The sequence below is a fragment of the Podarcis filfolensis genome, assembly GCF_964270895.1.
Source record: "Podarcis filfolensis genome assembly, chromosome: 1".
NCBI classification, from domain to species: Eukaryota; Metazoa; Chordata; class Lepidosauria; order Squamata; family Lacertidae; genus Podarcis; species Podarcis filfolensis.
This window is the reverse complement of record NC_139604.1, coordinates 77,270,610-77,290,016: the sequence shown is the minus strand read 5'-3', so window position 1 is coordinate 77,290,016 and position 19,407 is coordinate 77,270,610. Positions and strand designations below refer to the sequence as shown.

The window sequence follows — 19,407 nt, the reverse complement described above, 5'->3', positions numbered from 1 at the left end:
CTGCTTGCACAGGGATAGCCTAACTTAAGTCATCAAATGTTCCCCTTCTCCCAAGCCTCTGGCTAATTAAACAATCTTTTAAACTGGGAGTGGAGTTATTGTTTTTGTTAATAACTATTTTATGCATTTTTGTGTTACTGCATTAAACCTCCATGTGATCCTCGAATGAAGCGTGGTATAGAAACTTAATAAATAATTTTTTTTAAAAAAAATACACAGCTTTTTGAGGTGTTCCTTCACAAAGCCGCATATTTCAAACGGACCACATTTAAGTAAAGGAACCACATGCGAGTAGCCACAATAAAATAAAACGAGCCTGAGAACAGCAGCAACTTAATCATGTCCCAGTAAGAAGCCTTCACCTTACATATTAATAAAAGCTTTAGAGAAGGGACAAGATTTTAAAGACCTTTTCAAAAAGTGAGAGTTCCATAAACTACACATGAAACGATACAGTAACAAAAGCTAAAAACTGAACTCACTACACTGTTAACAGAATCCACGCCGAAGCAAATACCGTAAATTATTGAGGTCTGCCCAAAAAACTAAGAAAGATTAGGTCATACGTGTTGCTTGGACTATGGGGCCACAACTAAAAAGTTTTTCTTTCGTGCCCATCTGTCTGATGGATCCTTAAAGTATGGCTGTGAGCAGAGACTTGAACTTGAGGGTGCAGGGAGTCCTTGAAATAACCTGGTTCCAAAGAATGATATTCAACTAAGTTTTACTCAGAGTAGACCCATTGAAATAAATGGGCCTAACTTAGTCATGTGCAGCTGGTACTGACTGATATTACATGATCTGGATACCTATTCCCACAAGCATCCTAACAGCTGTATTCTTTAGCATGCGAAGTTTCTGAACCCTATTTAAAGGCAGACCCATTTGGAGCTTGTTGCAGTAGTTTATTTTGGGTATAGCCAGGATATGATAGGAGGCAAAACCTGCTTTTTCTAGAAGGGGTTGCAAATGGCAGCGGCAGAGGAAGCCGCTCGGGCAACTGGGGCAGTGCGCCCAGGGGTGGGGTGAGCCGCCCAGAGGGGTAGGGTGCACCGCGGGGCCTCCAAAGTCTGCCTGCCTCTTCCACTCAGCTGCCCTATAGCTGGTGGGGAGGCAGCAGGCGGACCATTTGGGTAGCTCGGAGCCTGTGCACACCCAAGCCACAGCGTCTCTCCCAAGAGAGACACGTAGCTCAGGCGCGCTGCAGGCCCCACAGTGAGTGCCACCTGGCATTTTGTCACCCCCCTCAGTGGTGAGACCCAGGGCAGTCCGCAACCACCGCACCCCCCTTCCTCTGCCCCAGTAAGTGGTAAACGAGAATTTTAAGATGAATTAAGCTGTATATATGGTGCTATGTCTAAAAACACCACCTATACTTTTAACTGTTTTCTTAATTTTCTTTATGTGCTTTATAGAAAAAAACCCCCCAACAAATACATTTTTAAATAAATTTAATGATACTTATTAGGGTCATGTTCTGAATTAGTCCAAAGGAATGATAAAGTCAAGCTGAATAATTTGAAACAAGTTATGGCAGGAAGTATATAACAAATTTAAAATAAATATGTGTTAAGTCTCTCTCTTGCTCTCTGAGGAATGATTTCCAACTTCATGTGGGTTCAATATGGACACCAAACTTTGCACTTCAAGACAGGAAATAAAAGTATTAAGTTGACTTTTTACATTACTGTGGTAATGTGCCGCTATCCCCTTTCCATGCAGGCTGGATCCAGTTCCCATTAATTTATAAAGGAGCTGAACACATGCTTAGGCAGGAGGCTTAAACCCTAAACCAGTGATTCTTTGGCTTATTTGTCTGTGGTTTCATTACACTGGGCATGTATGACACAATGCAATGTGTTTTCTAACAGCTGCTCTTTAGGTAAATTAATACCTGGGGCCTCTTTACTTCTATCCACAATTTTAACTACTGGAACAGACCTTTAATGTAAAATTTATCTCACCGGATTGCTATTTGGATTTTTTTTTTAATTATAATTTTCAAACACACTTGTTATAAACCAAATCCTTATAAACTGAATCACAACTAATCTCACACAGGTTATTAAGTAAAATAAATACATGTTCATTCTCCATTCACTGAATAAATGCAGCAAATTCATCTGACTTCAGAGGAGCTCAAGAAAATTAAAACTCATTGAAGCTCACAGGCTGTGCTTTTGTTTGGGGACTTCATGGACTGGGACAAATCAGGCAGTGCAGTTATTTTTATTAAGCAAGATGCTGTTTTTCGTTTGCCTTGTCACTGGAAGAAGCCAATGAGTTTCCAGTTGTACAGACTGCACTACATTTAGAACATGCTATTGCTGGTACTGTGATTCAGTGTATATGGAATATGAGTGGACAGTTTTGACCAGTCTCAACTTTTTTTTTTGAATAATAATTAAAAAAATCAAGATAAAAAAATTCTAGCTCTCAGAGGTTTGAGACTTTTCAGGCAGCATGCATGTCGTAATCCAGGATTTCAAAGTACAGTTGTACCTTGGAAGTCGAACGGAATCCATTCCGGAAGTCTGTTCGACTTCCAAAACGTTCGGAAACTAAAACATGGCTTCTGATTGGCTGCAGGAGCTTCCTGCAGCCAATCGGAAGCTGTGGGAGCTCCGTCAGACATTTCAGGTTCCAAAGGACGTTCGCAAACTGGAACACTCACTTCTGAGTTTACTGCATTCGGGAGCCAAAACGTACAAGTACCAAGGCGTTTGGGATCCAAGGTTCGACTGTACCTCTGTACATAAACTGATTAATATTTTGGAATTTCCTTAATGCAGTCCATCCTCAGCGACTGTGGGTTCAGCTTTGAAGAGGCAGTGAAGAATGGTGGACCAAAGCTCCCCCCACCCACAGCCAGCACTCCTCCTTTCACAGATTTCTCTTGCATCTAGTTTGGTAGCTGGACAGAGAGGGAAGCAGATGTCATCCCTCAGCAAGCAGGAATTGGCCCTAGACTTCATTTGCTTACTTTGCTGCCGGAGGTATACTGATCAGGCAACCAACGTACGCAGTGGCTGCCCAGTTTGTATAATCTGGGGAGAAAAAAATTCTAGTGTCACACATCAGAGGTTACACCAAACATTATTATTCTTGTACAGAGAGATCAGTCTCGGTGGTAGAAGCTCCCTTGTATGAAGGAGCAGCTATTTCATTCAGTTCACAGTCTGCCTTTGATATCTACTCATCTAGCATCCACCCAGCTAAGACAGTCTCTAGCTCTGTCATTATACAAATATGTGGCGAGAGACTAGAGCGCTCCTGTCTTTTTATATTCATAGCTAATCTAGTTTAATGCGATAATGGTCCAGCTGCAGGAAGGAATTTCATTAACACTCTTTCTTTTCATCCTAAAAACACAATCATCTGGTTTTTTTAAATTAGGCTTTTCTGCACGGCTGTGATTTTTTTTGTTTATTTAAAAATAGCAAATTGTAACATGCGACCTCTAAATAAGCAGTCTTTCATGTTGCCATAGTGACACAATAGCCACTAAACCATAGACGTGAGGAAAGAAGAAGCAAGTGCAGGCATATATATTGAATTAGTTTTGCAGTTCTTTGTTTCCTGATGTCGGTATTTTTATAACTCTTTGGAGAGCATACAGTTTTAACCCTTTAAAACAGTGAAAGTCTTTAGGATTCATTAGGTTGTATGTTTTACATCACGGCAAACTACGTAACCTGGAAACAACCTTTTAGGTGTGATTTAAGTGCATGGCACACATTACACAGAAGTGAACTTGATAAGTGTATAATCAACTGGAAATGACAACTGCCACCATGATACCATTATATTATTATTATTATTATTATTATTATTATTATTATTATTATTCTTATTCTTATTCTTATTATTATTATTATATGGGGGTGTATGGGAGCAGCCGGTGCCCCTGGGAATTGCTTTACATCATGATGCAGTGTCATTCCCATTGACACAATCTGTTTTTTTAATTAGGAAGGCTACTATCAGCATTGCCAGTGGCAGCAAATTGTGTGTTTGTGTGTAAAAAAAAAAAAGAAAGAAAAAACTGTAAGGCACCTCATCCACAGTGTCTCTCCAATTATAAGAATTCAAATGCAGCCTTCCTCCTGAATTATTAGAATGCACCATTATTTGGCCAAAGCTGCCAAATTCCCCCCATCCTTTTTTGCAGGGGATGGGGAATTCTTGCTCCTGTGCTAGCAAGTAAGCTAATGACACTATTGAAACTTGTATTTGGCTCAGAAATATTACGCTTGCAAGCTTGTACTGCATTCCTCAGATATGAGGTAATCATTACGACCCTCTGCATTATTGTACAGGTTTGATTTTAATCTAAATTTCCCCCTTTCAACTTGAACCACCCCACCCCCAAGGCCCTATTGTCTTCCTTACCCCACTTATTTTCGGACAGCAGAAGGAAAGGGAGGGAGATCTGTCCCCCTTTCACACGTGACAATACAGGTACCTGGGGGAAACTATGTTTTCCAGAGGCTGTTTGCACCTGTGGTATTAAATAACAGATGCCAGAGGGGGGGGATGGCTTCTTTTCCTCCTGCTTGTTGCTTCTTGCCACTGCAAAGTAAGTGGAGTCAGAGGAAAGGTGGAAGAAGTTTGGAGAACTGGTCGATGGAGGGGGTAGAAGTGACGAGGGTGGGCAAAAAAACAATTCAGATCACTTGGGGAATAAACCAAGCTATTTCTCAGTCTTCGGAGAAATAGTTCTGAGCCAGGCAAACCTAGGAAAAGAACCAGCCATCACTGCCTAAGTATAGAAATAAAAATTAGAATTGTGAAGTAGTTTTAATGACCTGTGTTCTCTATTTTTTGTTTTCTAAAAGTTACGGGTTTTGATTTATTCTCCACCAATTTTCACTTGGAAACCAAATGTTACAAAAAAAAAGGATGCAAAACACTCCAAAATCTGTGTATTAATAAGCTTGGCATACCTCAGGTGTATTCATCTCAGGTTCAAGGTGTTGGCTAAGTCAGGCCTTGCAACCTGACAAGCCAAACAAAACTCACCAATTGCATATGGCAGCCACAGGGAGGTTTTCAAGCAGCTCAACACCATAATTACAAGTCTGGTCGGCTGCAGTCAGGCTGCTGTGTCACAGGTGATTCAGGCCTGCTTCTGGCTATTTGTAAAAAGGAATTAATGGTAATTCTGATGAACAGCACAGTGTTCAACAATCCACACTTCAAATGCCTTAATTATGATTATGATAAAGAACTTTGTCGTGAATGTGCTCACTTGACTTTCATCCCAGTGTCTCAGTTTTCAAAGAAAATTGTTAAATGTGTTGCAGTCAGTAATAGAAGAGTTCAAATCAATACTCTCATGCAGTGGTCACACTTCCTCTGCTTATTGGGTGACCATGAAAGAGATGTGTATTGAGTTCCTTCATATAAGGAAGGATCCTCTACACCAGTCAGGACAATTCTAGAGAACTTCAATAGATGTACACACACAGGGCCCATTCTTATTGCGGCCATACCTGTGGCTAGCGGGGTCTGTGGCCCGCAAAAGAACTGGCAAGCAGAATGAATGTCAAACTACCAAATTAAACCAGGGACCTCGCTTGCGTGAGCCAATAATAATACGTATTCTGACTCGGATCAAACCAATACTTCAGCCTGATGCTGTACTACCTTGTGGTTTTTCCAGTACGGTTTATATCGCTTACTCAAATTATAGCAATCAAGTATGTATCCTGTGTGCATTGTGTCCATAAAAGGCCAGATGTATGGTATTGTGCAAGGCAACTGGGCAGCATATCAGTTATGTTCTAACAAACGAAAATATTAAAGGAATTTAGTGTATTCAAATGCAAGTGTTTGTACAGTGATTTCAGTGTTTGAGAGGGCCAGTTCTGATTGTATTGTTTGCCCTTCACAGAAGTTCCAAGAAGCCAAGAATCTCTGCTTTTGAGACCTTTTCTTCAAAATCCAAAATAATGTTTCTCTACAGCTTTTTCTCTACGGAGAAAAAACGAAACGTTACATTGGGCACAACCTGATAAAATCCACTGGAAATGTTGAGAAGGGTATCAGACCTGTTTTAAATCAGACTAGGTTAGGATTATGTGGTCTGGTTTGTTTGTTCTCTGCAGACTGAGGTCTGCTAGCTGTGATCAGATTGTGCTGCCCACATGAGGGTAACAGAGTTACTGTATCTGATCTGAAGGCTTTGCACAACCTTGTCTGCCTCTTGAAAGCCAGGCGTGTCGAAACTCTTCCGCAGCTGACCTAGTCAGCTCGGTCTCATTCTCCCCCAGCATTTCAGAGGTTAATTTCACAGAGGGATCAGATTACTTTCTAGGGCCGTTTATAGTATTCACCTTCTAGCTAGCTTGCTTCTTTCCCAGCCTCGTGCGGAGCCGCTGTGTGTGCTGTTGAGAGAAGCAGCCTTGTTTTCTCCTGTGTGTCACCGGGCATCCCAAGATCGTAAACTCTTTTTTTTTTACCCCTTCCTGCTGGAGTGTTTTGATGGCAGCCAAATGAAGGTGTCAACCTGTAAAATAAATCTGGCCCCTTTCTCTAGAGTTCTTCATGGGCAGCAAAGTGGAGAAATGCTTTGGCCTAGGGACCTGGCAAGGTAGGAATATTCTTCTTCTTTTTTGCACTTCGAATAAGGATGGTCTTCATGTGGTGGCTAAAGGGAGAGTAGCAAAGGAGGAATGTTGAGATTTTTATTTGAGTAGGTGACTGAATCTTTGCAGCACTGCCGTAAGAATTCTCCTTGCTGAAATGCCGTAAGCTACGGCACCGAATTGAAGTTGGAACAATGAATGAAATCTGACTTTTATTACTTTGATTTTCAATGTAATAAACACATTTTAAGGGGTGGATGTGTGCAGTTGACAGATGGCAACCTTGGGGTCCTTAGGAAGAATGGCAGTATATAAATGAAAAAAATAATCTAAATACACAATTAAAATTGCTCTCTACTGTGGAAGTAGAGAGTGAGAATGTTTTTTTAAAAATGCTTTTCTTGTGCAACTTACTACAATTATATTCACTTATTAGTCAAAACATCTAACAATAAGGATATTTGGAATGTAGTCAGGTTTTTAAAACATCCCCCCCCCCCCATGTATGTGTGTGTGACAACAGAGTTATTGTTCAATGACTGTAAATTGGGACTAGTTTCAAACCCACATTGCTGTGTGGTCTGCAGCAAGTATTGCGTACAAAAACGGGAACAGTAACTATCTCAGAGGGATTGTTGTGATGGCAAACACAGCAAAGACTTTGCAAGTCAAAGAATAATGTTCCAGCAATTCCAGACTTCTTTTGCTTGATGTTCCAAGTGCTTTCCCTTCCCTATCCTGCAGGTGGAGACTTTCTTTGAAGTCTCTCTGCCCATGCTCCTGTTCCCTGGGATAAAAACCTGCGGTCTCCTCTACAGTTTGCTTTGTCTACCTGGCTGAAATCTGCTCAGATTCTCCAGTTTCCCATAGGAAATACAATCACATTGTGTCCCAGTTGCTTGAAACTGGACTTGTGATGATTTTAGGCTGCTAGGCAGATCAGTCTTGTATCCATACTGGTATCCCCTATATGAGGACAGGCCACCAGGAAAGCCTGACATTGTAAAATTAGCAATGTACCTTATTCCTGTATGTAAATCTAGATGGAAATGTGCCCTAGTGGAGACTGGCTATTGTAGCATGTTTGTTTGTTACATTTCTATTCTCCCTTTCCTCCCAAAGAAGCCAGGGAGGCAGACCACAAAACATTCTGAAAAGCTTTTAAAATTGTTGTATACTTGGAATCCCCAAGTATGTTCCTTTTATTCTTGCTTGTTTTTATTTGCTTGTGAACCACCTTGGCATTCTCAAAATGAAAGGCAGTATCTAAATTCTGTTATTAAAAATGATGGTAATGATGATGACACCTCACAAAATGGGTATCCTGTTGTTAGGCGGCTTTCTGCTGGACTCTGTGCCTGACTTGTACCCAATCTACAGGTGAAGCACATTGCCTTTTGTTTTGCTTGTTGCTGTTTAGAGTGCTAGAGTCGAGTTACCGTTCAGTGGGAGCAGGTCTTGTAAATTTGATGCAAGAAAGACAACATCCCAACATATGATAGACCAGTTAAACTGCATTGTTTCATTCATAGTAGACTCTTGGCCACATATGCAAACTTGTGCTAAACCAGACTCAGATGAATATATCAACTAGTTTAAGTTTTCAGGTGGTCAGAAAACATCATACAGGTGCCACATTATACCCATTCCACATTTGTAAGAACTCAATTGTTTACTGTGGCAGCACTACACACTGGAACTCCCTGCCTATTGAGATCAAGCAAGCAACTTCACTGTACTCCCTTTGCTAAAATCATTCGTGTTTAGACAAGCCTACCCAGATGTTTAGAAAGTTAAGGTAATTTTAATCCATTTTTGTATTTAAACTTTTGTACATCTTAAAGTTAGGGACGCGGGTGGCGCTGTGGGTAAAACCTCAGCGCCTAGGGCTTGCCGATTGCATGGTCGGTGGTTCGAATCCCCGCGGCGGAGTGAGCTCCCTTCTTTCGGTCCCAGCTCCTGCCCACCTAGCAGTTCGAAAGCACCCCTAAGTGCAAGTAGATAAATAGGTACCGCTTTATAGCGGGAAGGTAAACAGCGTTTCCGTGTGCTGCGCTGGTGCCGGCTCGCCAGGGCAGCTTCGTCACGCTGGCCACGTGACCCGGAAGTGTGTCCGGACAGCGTTGGCCCCCGGCCTCTTAAGTGAGATGGGCGCACAACCCTAGCGTCGGACACGACTGGCCCGTACGGGCAGGGGTACCTTTACCTTTACCTTTTTACATCTTAAAGTATTATTGTGGTTTCCCCACCCCACTTGATTTTCTTCTTTTGCCTCTTTGAGGTTTTTTACATAAGTGGTACAGAAATGTTATTAAATGAATAAATAACCTGGGTGGCCCAGCCAGTGGTGGACAACGTGAGCAGCCATGCTACAAAAATCTGGAGCAGTGTCCCCTACCTGTTCATTCCCTCTCTCATCTTGATGTAACTCTTACCTTGCTTGATGGACAGTCACTGAGTTTCTGCATACTGCTTCAGGGTATACTCAGATAGGCCTAACTGACTGAGACCAATTTGATCGCAATTCCAGAAACTGTCTGCAAATATGTATGGGATTTGGATCCCAGCTGCTGCCCACTAGCAGCTTCATAATGACTCCTGGCTCTCACTCTGTCACAGCTGCGACACTTCAGTCTTCCATATAAATTATGTGTGTATTTGGTGTTGGTCTCTATGTGGCTGTTAACAAACTGGGTGGTACTGTATAATGCAGGTTCAGTGCATTTTAAAAGAAAACTCTGCAATAAGTGCAGGAGGCAGTGGCAGGCATCTGCTGTGTACTGGCTACACATCTAGGAACAGCTGGGTGGGGGAATTGTGCAGCAGTCCCTTTCCCAAACCAAACATTTGCTTCCAAGCAACCCCAGGAGAATGATTTCAGCTGTGTGTTTGCATTGCTTTGGGTGTGCTTGCTATCATGTAGAGAAATGTGTGACACAGTCACTACTTTGATATAGCCAGCAAAAAGCTCTGAAATCGGGTGGCAGTTGTTAGTTCTTGTACAGTTGTTTGTTTGGATATTTTTTTTAAAGAACAACAAGCAACATCAAGACAAAATAAGAAGTAATGTAATGTAATTATTAGCAGATGATGATGATGCTATGTTTAACATTTTTTTCCTCTTCAAAAGTAGGTAGCCATAAACTTAAGATCCATTGGCAACATGATAGTTTTCTGTATACTTCATCATGATATTGCAGTTTTATAGAATTTAGAATCATAGAGTTGGAAGGGATCCCAAGGGCCATCTAGCCCAGCCCCCTGCAATGAGGAATCTCAGCTAAAGCATCCGTGACAGATGGCCATCCAACCTCTGGTTAAAAACCTCCAAGGAAAGAGAGTCCACCACCTCTCACGGGAGTCTGTTCCACTGCTGAACAGCTCTAACTGCCATAAAGTTTTTCCAAATGTTTAGTCAGAATCTCCTTTCTTGCAGCTTGAAGCCATTGGAGTCCTACCCTCAAGAGCAGGAGAAAACAAGCATGCTCCCTCCTCCATGTAAAAGTCCTTTAGATTTTTGAAGATAGCTATCATATCTTTCTTCAGTCTCTCTTTTTCCAGGCTAAACATACCCAGCTCCTTCAAGCGCTCCTCCTAAGGCTTAGTTTCCAGACCCTTGATCATCTTGGTGGCCCTCCTGCACACGTTCCAGCTTGTCAACATCTTTCTGAAATTGTGGTGCCCAGATTTGGACACAGTATTCCAAGTGTGGTCTAAGGCAGAATAGAGTGGTACTATTATTTCCCTTGATCTGGACACTATACTTCTATTGATGCAGCCTAGAATAGCATTAGCTTTTTTTTTGCTGCTGCATCACATTTTTTACTCATGTTCAGCTTGTGGTCCACCAAGACCCCTAGATTCTTTTCACATGTACTGCTAGTAAGCCAAGTGTCTCCCATCTTATATTTGTGCATCTGGTTCTTCCTGACTAAGTGCAGACCCTTACATTTGTCCCTATTGAAGTTCATTTTGTTAGCTTGTGCCCAGTTCTCCAATCTGTTAATGTCATTTTGAATTCTGCTTGTCTTCTGCAGCCTTAGCTACCCGCCCCCCCAGTTTGGTGTCACTTGCAAATTTGATGAGCATTCCCTCAATTCCTTTATCCAAGTCATTTGTAAAGATGTTAAACAACAATGGACCGAGGACAGAACCCTGCAGCATCCCACTTGTCACTTTTTCCAGGATGACGAGGAACCATTAATGAGTACTCTTGGGGTTTGGTCAGTCAACCAGCTACAAATCCACCTAAGTGAAAATAAGTCTGGCATGACTTATTTTTGAGAAACTCATGCTGGGTCTTTGTAATCACAGCATCCTTTTCTAAATGCTCACAGACCGACTGTTGAATGATCTCTTCTAGGACCTTTCCTGGTATCAATGTCAAACTCACCTGGGTCTTCCTCCCCCCCCCCTTTTGAAGATGGGGACAGCATTTGCCCATCTCCAGTCTGTAGGGACTTCACCTGTTCTCCAAGAATTCTCAAAGATAATTATCAAAGGCTCTGAAATAACATGCACAAGCTCCTTTAGTACCCTTGGATGCAGCTCATCAGGCCCTGAAGATTTGAATGCATTTAAAGTAGGTATTTCCTTACTACCTCTTTTCCTATCTTGGGCTGATGTAGCCTATTTTACATAATCTGAGGAAAGCTTCTGATAAACGTAGCTGCATATGTCCCTGATCTGTATATGAAATGCTGCATCACATTTTTTACTCATGTTCAGCTTGTGGTCCACCAAGACCCCTAGATTCTTTTCACATGTACTGCTAGTAAGCCAAGTGTCTCCCATCTTATATTTGTGCATCTGGTTCTTCCTGACTAAGTGCAGACCCTTACATTTGTCCCTATTGAAGTTCATTTTGTTAGCTTGTGCCCAGTTCTCCAATCTGTTAATGTCATTTTGAATTCTGCTTGTCTTCTGCAGCCTTAGCTACCCGCCCCCCCAGTTTGGTGTCACTTGCAAATTTGATGAGCATTCCCTCAATTCCTTTATCCAAGTCATTTGTAAAGATGTTAAACAACAATGGACCGAGGACAGAACCCTGCAGCATCCCACTTGTCACTTTTTCCAGGATGACGAGGAACCATTAATGAGTACTCTTGGGGTTTGGTCAGTCAACCAGCTACAAATCCACCTAACAGTTACCTCGTTCAACCCACATTTTGCCAGCTTCCTCGCCAGAATATCATGGCGGACAAGTTTGTAATTCCATCAAAAAAGAGATTGGTCTGGCATGACTTATTTTTGAGAAACTCATGCTGGGTCTTTGTAATCACAGCATCCTTTTCTAAATGCTCACAGACCGACTGTTGAATGATCTCTTCTAGGACCTTTCCTGGTATCAATGTCAAACTCACCTGGGTCTTCCTCCCCCCCCCCCTTTTGAAGATGGGGACAGCATTTGCCCATCTCCAGTCTGTAGGGACTTCACCTGTTCTCCAAGAATTCTCAAAGATAATTATCAAAGGCTCTGAAATAACATGCACAAGCTCCTTTAGTACCCTTGGATGCAGCTCATCAGGCCCTGAAGATTTGAATGCATTTAAAGTAGGTATTTCCTTACTACCTCTTTTCCTATCTTGGGCTGATGTAGCCTATTTTACATAATCTGAGGAAAGCTTCTGATAAACGTAGCTGCATATGTCCCTGATCTGTATATGAAACAAAATAACTCCACACTATATATACATCAAATATTTGTTTTTAAATCATGTTGCAATCATGGAAATCACTGCTGGCTATGTCCATGCACCTTCCATTTCATCATTTCTACATCCATGTTAAAAAAAGTAGTCATGAGTGGTGTGTGGGTGTGTGGGTGTATGTGTGTGATCCAACTTTTACTATTCTTTGTTTTATGAGTTATTGCAAACTACTTTGAAAAATTTTGAACTGAAGCATGGTGCAGAAATGACTTCAATAATTAATAGGCTTCTCTTTTGATTTATATTAAACCAGCAGAAATCCAGCCTATCAAACATCTTGGCAGGGCTTTATTACAGTGAGGGAAGCTCAGGAATTCTTAGATATTCTGGCATTTTTTCACATTGTAACGTAAGCGCTGATATAGTTCTGCAGTCTTTCTCTTTTCTTCATAAAATGCTCTTTTTGGTGATTTCTTCCATTCCTAACAACTCCCAACAGACCAGGCTCTTGTGTTTTTATCTCTGAAATATTTTCTCTCTGGGATGTTGCTTAGGTTATAGGTAGGCTGGAAGCTTACAGCTGCCTCCCCCACTATTGTTAAGAAGTAATTGTGCACTTGAGCCCAGAGTTATAAATGATGCCTTAAGGCAAATCTGGTACCCTTTCTCTCTGTGGGGGGAAGAACTGACTATGGAAATAAGATATTAAAGGTCTGCTATGAGGAGAAGCGTCATTGGAGGCTTGTTGGAATGGAAATAGGGTATAGCCTGATAAAACACTTCACTATGCCATTTATTTTAAGCAGACAATTGAGGATGCCATCCTTTGTCTCCTAGGAGGCTGTGGGCCAGTGTATAAATTAATAAGTTTTGTGTGCTCTTTTACTTAGTTATTTTATTTTAATGTTGGAGTCATCATTCATGACACATTAGAAGCATAGGGCTGGTTCGAGATGGTCTGTTCCATGGATGGAAAGTCCTCTTCCATTTACACAGAGATCCAGGAGAGGAAGCACATTTGAGAAAGGGAACGGGAATCAATCTTTGCCAAGTCCCCTTTCAGCCCGTATGCACTGCCTCTCAGCAACCACCTCAGGGTAGGGTGGGAACTGCAAACATTATGGATATACGTGTGTGTGTGTGTGTACACACCACTTAATTCTAAAAATATAAGCATGTTGCATATCATATGATAAACTAAAATAGCAATAAAACCAGACCTTTAAAACAGTAGACATAATACATCTATCACAATAATTGACAATACATATATTAACTAAAAAATAAGTGACTAAAAGCCACCACTGCAGTGATTTTGCATGGCAAAAATGAACATGAGAACTGGACCTCATATAAGGGGGAGGGAGGTGATTTTGGGAAGAGAAAATCTAAAAAGGCCAGGCCACTGAAAAGAATGTGCAGTCCCCTGCTGTATATAGTATAAAATGGGAGCAGTCTTGGCAGTAATAAACTGAGCTATTTATGTCCCATACTTCTGTACAACTTTAAAATTGTTCAGTCTGTAGCAGCAAGACTTTCAGTTGACTGTGATGCTCAGCACTTTCTGCCCTGAGATTTAGGAATACACCAGATGTACATAGTCTTGAACCAGCTGAATCGTAAGCACTTTTAAATCTCAACAATTTCAGTGAGACCCTTTGTCATAAGAGAATCAGCAGTCAATCTTTGATGTTCATTCCAATCAGGAGACTCACACAAATATTTAGAATTAAAACATGAATTCAACACAGCTACCCATGAGAGTAATATGTCTGAATGAAATCTTTGCATAGTGTTCTGATCTCTTTTCTGTAGGTTAGTGTTAATCCTACCTTTGGGTTTGACACTTTACTACTTCCTGATTTATCTCCTGTCCCTTAAGGCATTTTGGAAAGCTTTGTGTTGAATGATTCCCAGAAAACAAGTTCCACTAGTTACGAATTATTCTCCAAGCATAAGTGCAAGCTGAAGAGAAAAAGCTTATCCTATTACACTGAGTTTTCATTTTCATTTTGAGAAGTATCCCAATCTCTCTAAAAATGCACTTCTATTATTCTCTACTGTGATCTTTGGATAGTGGAGTTTATAACTTAAATCAGCTGATAGTAATGTTGGTGGCTAACAGCATAGTGAAGATTGAAAAGAGCAGAAGAGAGAGGAGGGGCAGTGTATTTAAGAACCAATAAATGAGCTGTGATAAGGGAGACAGAGAGACTGTTTCTCCTCAGCATTTTCAGTTCTTGAGCAATGCCTTCCCCTAAAAAAAAATCATCATTGCCAAATCTTCTTTTAACATGTATTTTAATTTCTTTGAAGCATTCTGTTATGCTGGTAGTTGCTTAGTGAATTCTTAATCAAATCTGTACACTGTTGGTCTTGGAATAATATCAGTATTAGATTTTAGTAGCAAAAAAGGTTACACAATTCAGTACAGAAGCACCATTAACCCAGCTGAAACTAACCTTAGGCTGATGCTGCATGTGAAAACTCATGCCACAATCAACTTAAGTATCTTTTTCATCACATGCTTAGGAAGACTGATAAAGCAGTAGGTATGAAAGTATTTAGACTGAAAACCATATGGATGCTGCAGACTCTGAATGCAACATTCTCTCCTCCCACTCCTCCCAGTGTGTTCCTCTGCATACCTGATAGTGTGTATAGGAGAGGAACTGGTGCTGACTCACATGTCAGCAAGATGAGAATGGGCAGAGCTGTCTGAATGGGCCTGGGACAACTGAAACAGCAGAGCCACTGTATCCAACCCCCCCCCCCCCGGGCTACTGTCAATCAGGAAAGAAAAGGGTGCATGTGCCCATTTTTGTTGCATCAAATCAAGGGTTGTTACAGATTAGGAACCAATGATTGGGTCCCTTGGGGGAATCCTACCCCAACCCTGCCCCCAAATGACTCACTTTGGGGTTTCTTGCTATATTCTGCCAGTGGGAAGGCTGCTTACGGCTAGCTTGGGCAGAGGTTGTACCTACACTGCAGCAAATCCCCAACCCCTCTGCTAACTGAGAGAAGCCCCTCACCCTTTTTTGAACACCCTTGTGAAGTGTTCCCTCAGCCTCCTCTTTTCTCCCCTCTCCTTGGGAGTGCTCTGGCCAGCCACAGCTGCCTCCCCTGGTCTCTGAGCTGCCCCCCTGCCCCAAAGAGAGGTGCCCCCTCCCACTGCCCCACAGGGGCCTGGGAAGCACCCCCCGGCCAGCACCAGAGATGCCATTCGCCTGGGGAGCTTGTAGCCAGGGCTGCGGCAACAACCAGTTGTGCAAGCCTTTGGGAGGCAGAGATGCTAGAGGGCATCAGAGGAGGGAGGAAAGGAAAGAGGGACAGAGACCAGTGTTGCCCATTACACCCCTGACCATCATCAGCGTGTGGATAAGAGAAAAAAAAAATCATGATTACAGTGGTACCTCGGGTTACATACACTTCAGGTTACATACACTTCAGGTTACAGACTCTGCTAACCCAGAAATAGTACCTCGGGTTAAGAACTTTGCTTCAGGATGAGAACAGAAATCCTTTCCGACAACCCTGTCATGTTCACATTTTGCCTTCTATTTATGGACATTTCCATTTGAGTTGGCTTTGATAATCATATTAACTACACACACACACACCCCAAGCTCTGCCATGAGTGTGTGTTTGTGTATTCATTCTGTGCAACTGTTTTGGAGCTGAAATCATGCCATCATTTATTCTTCAGACTGATGATTCAACATTTTGATATAAACCCCATGCAGTCATTGTTATCGTTCCTAGAATTCCTCGTGCCGTGATGTCAGCATCTGATGGGTGTCCCAAAGAAAAACAATGGAAACAGCTATTCTCACTTTGTTTTATAGTACAGTTTAAGACGCTTTGTGGTTTTTCTTTTCTCAGAAGAATTTCTCTTTTAGGCTGTGATGTCTTGTATCTGTCATTGAACAAATTAATAGCTAATGTTTTAGGAAGAATCACCAAGTTTCCAGTTGAAATGTTGCATGCCCATGTAGTGTAAAATAGCCTTCTTTTGGTACTAATGGGAGAGTTCCATCTTAAACTTGGACTATTAATATCTGACTTGGTTGGTGATACACGTGTAAATATGTCGCACCTTTCTCCAGGTCAGTAAACATCCAAAAAGCACCTGTATATTACTCTTATTCCTCTTGCTTGAAATAGAAGAGACATGGAGGATTTCTGTTTGTGGGAGAATAAATACACTTTCATGTTCCCAGTAGACAAGCCATGCAAACAAACGAAAGGTAGTAATTATGCATCCTGGTAAAATGATGATGGACTATACCATATTAAAGTTACCTTTTTCAGTTGTGTGTACACATGTGGTTTTGGTACTTGCAGAGCTTTGAATAGTTTGTCTATTGGGAATCAGGTTTGTTTCTTCCACCAACTGGTATTTAAAAGGATCCGATTTGTTATATTCCTTTTCTGAAGAGGCTGGATTCCTGCGGTTGGCTGCAGTGAGCATGCAAAATCTAGCAAAGTTTGTAAACAGTCAATTTGGCATGGGAGGAATATGATAGTATGAGCAGAATACAGTGGCGGACTTGCCAACACTACACAAGAACCTTTAACTGAGGTCAGATTTTCAGTTGAGCGTTACTTCTGAGCATGTCACCAAAAATATGCAATTTGCATATGGTACTTTTTTATGGCAAATGCGATGGACTTCAACCATTGTGTATGCGACATTGCCCTATGTATAGCCAATGAAGAGCTACTCTTTGTTGTAAATTGAAACTTGGGAAAAGTAAAAGCTAATGGCTCAGAGCCTCAGAGAAGCTACCACCTCTACAGATTTAAGTTTTCTGGTTGTAGTGTTTACAGTGTTGAGTTTGACTGGGGAATCCTACTTTCAAAACCTCACTGACTGGATAGCTTTTGGAAATCACAGTTTTTCAGGTACACCTAACTTACAGGATTTCAGTGATGATAAATGACTCAACCTACTATTGACAGAAGTATGGCCTTGAGACTTGATTAATACACAAATGTAAAGAATCAGTTATGATGTTGGAGACCCAAATAATTCTAAGTGTCTTAGAGGTAAGGCAGGCAGAAGACTAACTTGGCTAAAGGCTTCTGGTTAACGATGTACTAGCCAGTGATAGTGCTTTTAACCTTTAATTGCTATACTAATCTGCATGTTTAAACATGTCTTTTATCCTTCTGGTAATGTTCTTTCCATTTTTTGTGGCTGCGTGTTGTGTACTAGGAATCTGGCAGCGAAATGTTTGTTAAGGACCAGTTGAGATTGTTTTTGGGGGGCTCCCAAAGTTCACAGGAAACTAGTATTTTGGCTGAAACAGAACAGATTCTTGGTTAATATTTGAGGTCTTAAAGAGTTTTGGTTAAGATTTGGATATTTAGACAAATCCCCCCTCCCTTCTGGGATTGAGCCCGTGCTATTTGTCAGAATCCTTCATTCTTCTCTTGGCACCTGCAATTTTTATTTAATTGTAGGCTGGAGTAGGGAAGATTTGTGTTCTTAAACAAGTTCAGTCCTATATGAGGACTTACCTCAGTCATCTTATGAGGCTTCATTTCTTCTCTTTCAAATTGTAATGTCTTACCGGTCTGATTGAATTTCAGCTTTATTTTCAGTTTTAAAATAGCTTTCCACAACAGGAAGGAAATTGACTATGTCTCTCAGCACTCAAATAATTTTCCAGCATTGAAAGTAGATTTCATTTGATTGATCAAGTGACTAAAAGGAAATAAGACAGGGTCTCAAGATATGGCTGAGTGGACTTTTGTTGGCATCAGAAGTTATTGATTGCCCCAGCTAAATTACGAAGATCTTATCATTGTTCACTGAGCATAGAATGCTGTAATTAGGAGGGCTGTTACATTTTCCTTCCTTTCCATTTGCGTTTGAATGCAACCACTGAGAAACCGAAGCATGGGCAAAATTTTAAAACAATATGTGTAATAAAGTGGTATAAAATTGGTATAAAACTACATTCTGGAGTTGGCTTCTACTGAGGAAAAGAGTGCTTGCGTGCATTCTTAGATCTAGCAAACATTTTGCTATCCATAATTTTCATGAGCTTGCTCTTCTATTGGTTAGATTCTATTCTGTTTGCAGTTCATTAGGAAGACTATGTTTGCTGGAAGGAAAGGAATATTAATGGTGTAATAACACAGAAATATTATGAAGCAACTACTGTGTACTATGTTTATACCTTTCTCCAGTTCTGCAGCAGCTAATATGTTAATTGGCTGTTATCTAAGTAAAAAGTAAAGAGCACTGCCAGTTCTTTCACCATGATTAAGAACGTGAACCATGGAAGTAGAGTCCTTTTCCTGCAGTCTTTTCCCCCCTTGCATGCAGAATTCACTGATGGTTTTAACTATGGTTAGTTGTTAATCTCTCTCCCTCTCCAAATTGTGTGTCTGTGTCTGTTCAGGAGATAGTGATCCTATTATTTATTGCTGACTGACACAGTTTAGCTCAATGCAAGGTTAATAACAAAAATAAACACGGTTTAGGCTAATCAGGGGCCCAGTTTTTGCATTCACTGTGAACTGAAATAACATGTTGGAAGAGTGGCTAAAGCAAACTGGAAGGTAGGGGGGCATTTTTGTGAGAGCAATGAGGAGTCTGCAAGACAGCAGCTCATGCCCCATTTCCAGAACCAGACCTAGTCTGGCACAACTTCCATTGAAATTGGTGAAACTTAACCCCAGGGGGATGAATTTAAAGTGTGCCTATCCCAGCTGTCCTTTATGCGATATGTCCCAAAACATATTGCAAACAGCTGGGCCACTGCCTAATAATTCTCTAGGGCCTTCTCTGAAGACTTTTTAAATATTATATTCCTGTTTGCAAATCTCTCCACTAGTAGTTCATATTTAAATCAGTTCATGTGTTATCAGTTACAACTTTTGCATATGTGCTTTTATTCTATGTTGCATTCCATGCTCGGAGGATTTAAAAAACACACTATTGTCTCTTGCTTGAAGAGGCAAGTCTTACATAGTAAGTCTTTGTTTTTGCGCATGGTGTAACTTTAGAAACTGAATCCAGCTGGCAGCTCCTGAATGAATTTCTGCTTCATCTCCGCCTTCCCCCCACCAACCCCAACTGCGTTTAGAAGTGATACTGCATATCTAGCTCTTGAGAGGTTGATGAAAGGGCATATCATCCTGTCAGGTAC

The 19,407-nt window shown here is 41.2% G+C and overlaps 1 protein-coding gene across 19 annotated transcripts in view; it reads left to right on the top strand.

Annotated features, from left to right (window-relative positions):
- Positions 1-19,407, top strand: part of NAV2 (neuron navigator 2) — a 523,517-nt gene that overhangs the window by 444,186 nt on the left and 59,924 nt on the right. Inside the window, exon 1 of one of the 19 annotated variants that reach the window (XM_083593837.1) lies at positions 6,358-6,595. The exons of the other annotated variants lie outside the window; for them this stretch is intronic. Coding sequence (XP_083449963.1) covers positions 6,498-6,595 — 98 coding nt within the window. The 5' untranslated portion in view covers positions 6,358-6,497. Of the gene's footprint in view, positions 1-6,357; positions 6,596-19,407 lie in introns of those variants that run through there. 19 annotated transcript variants of the gene reach the window in all.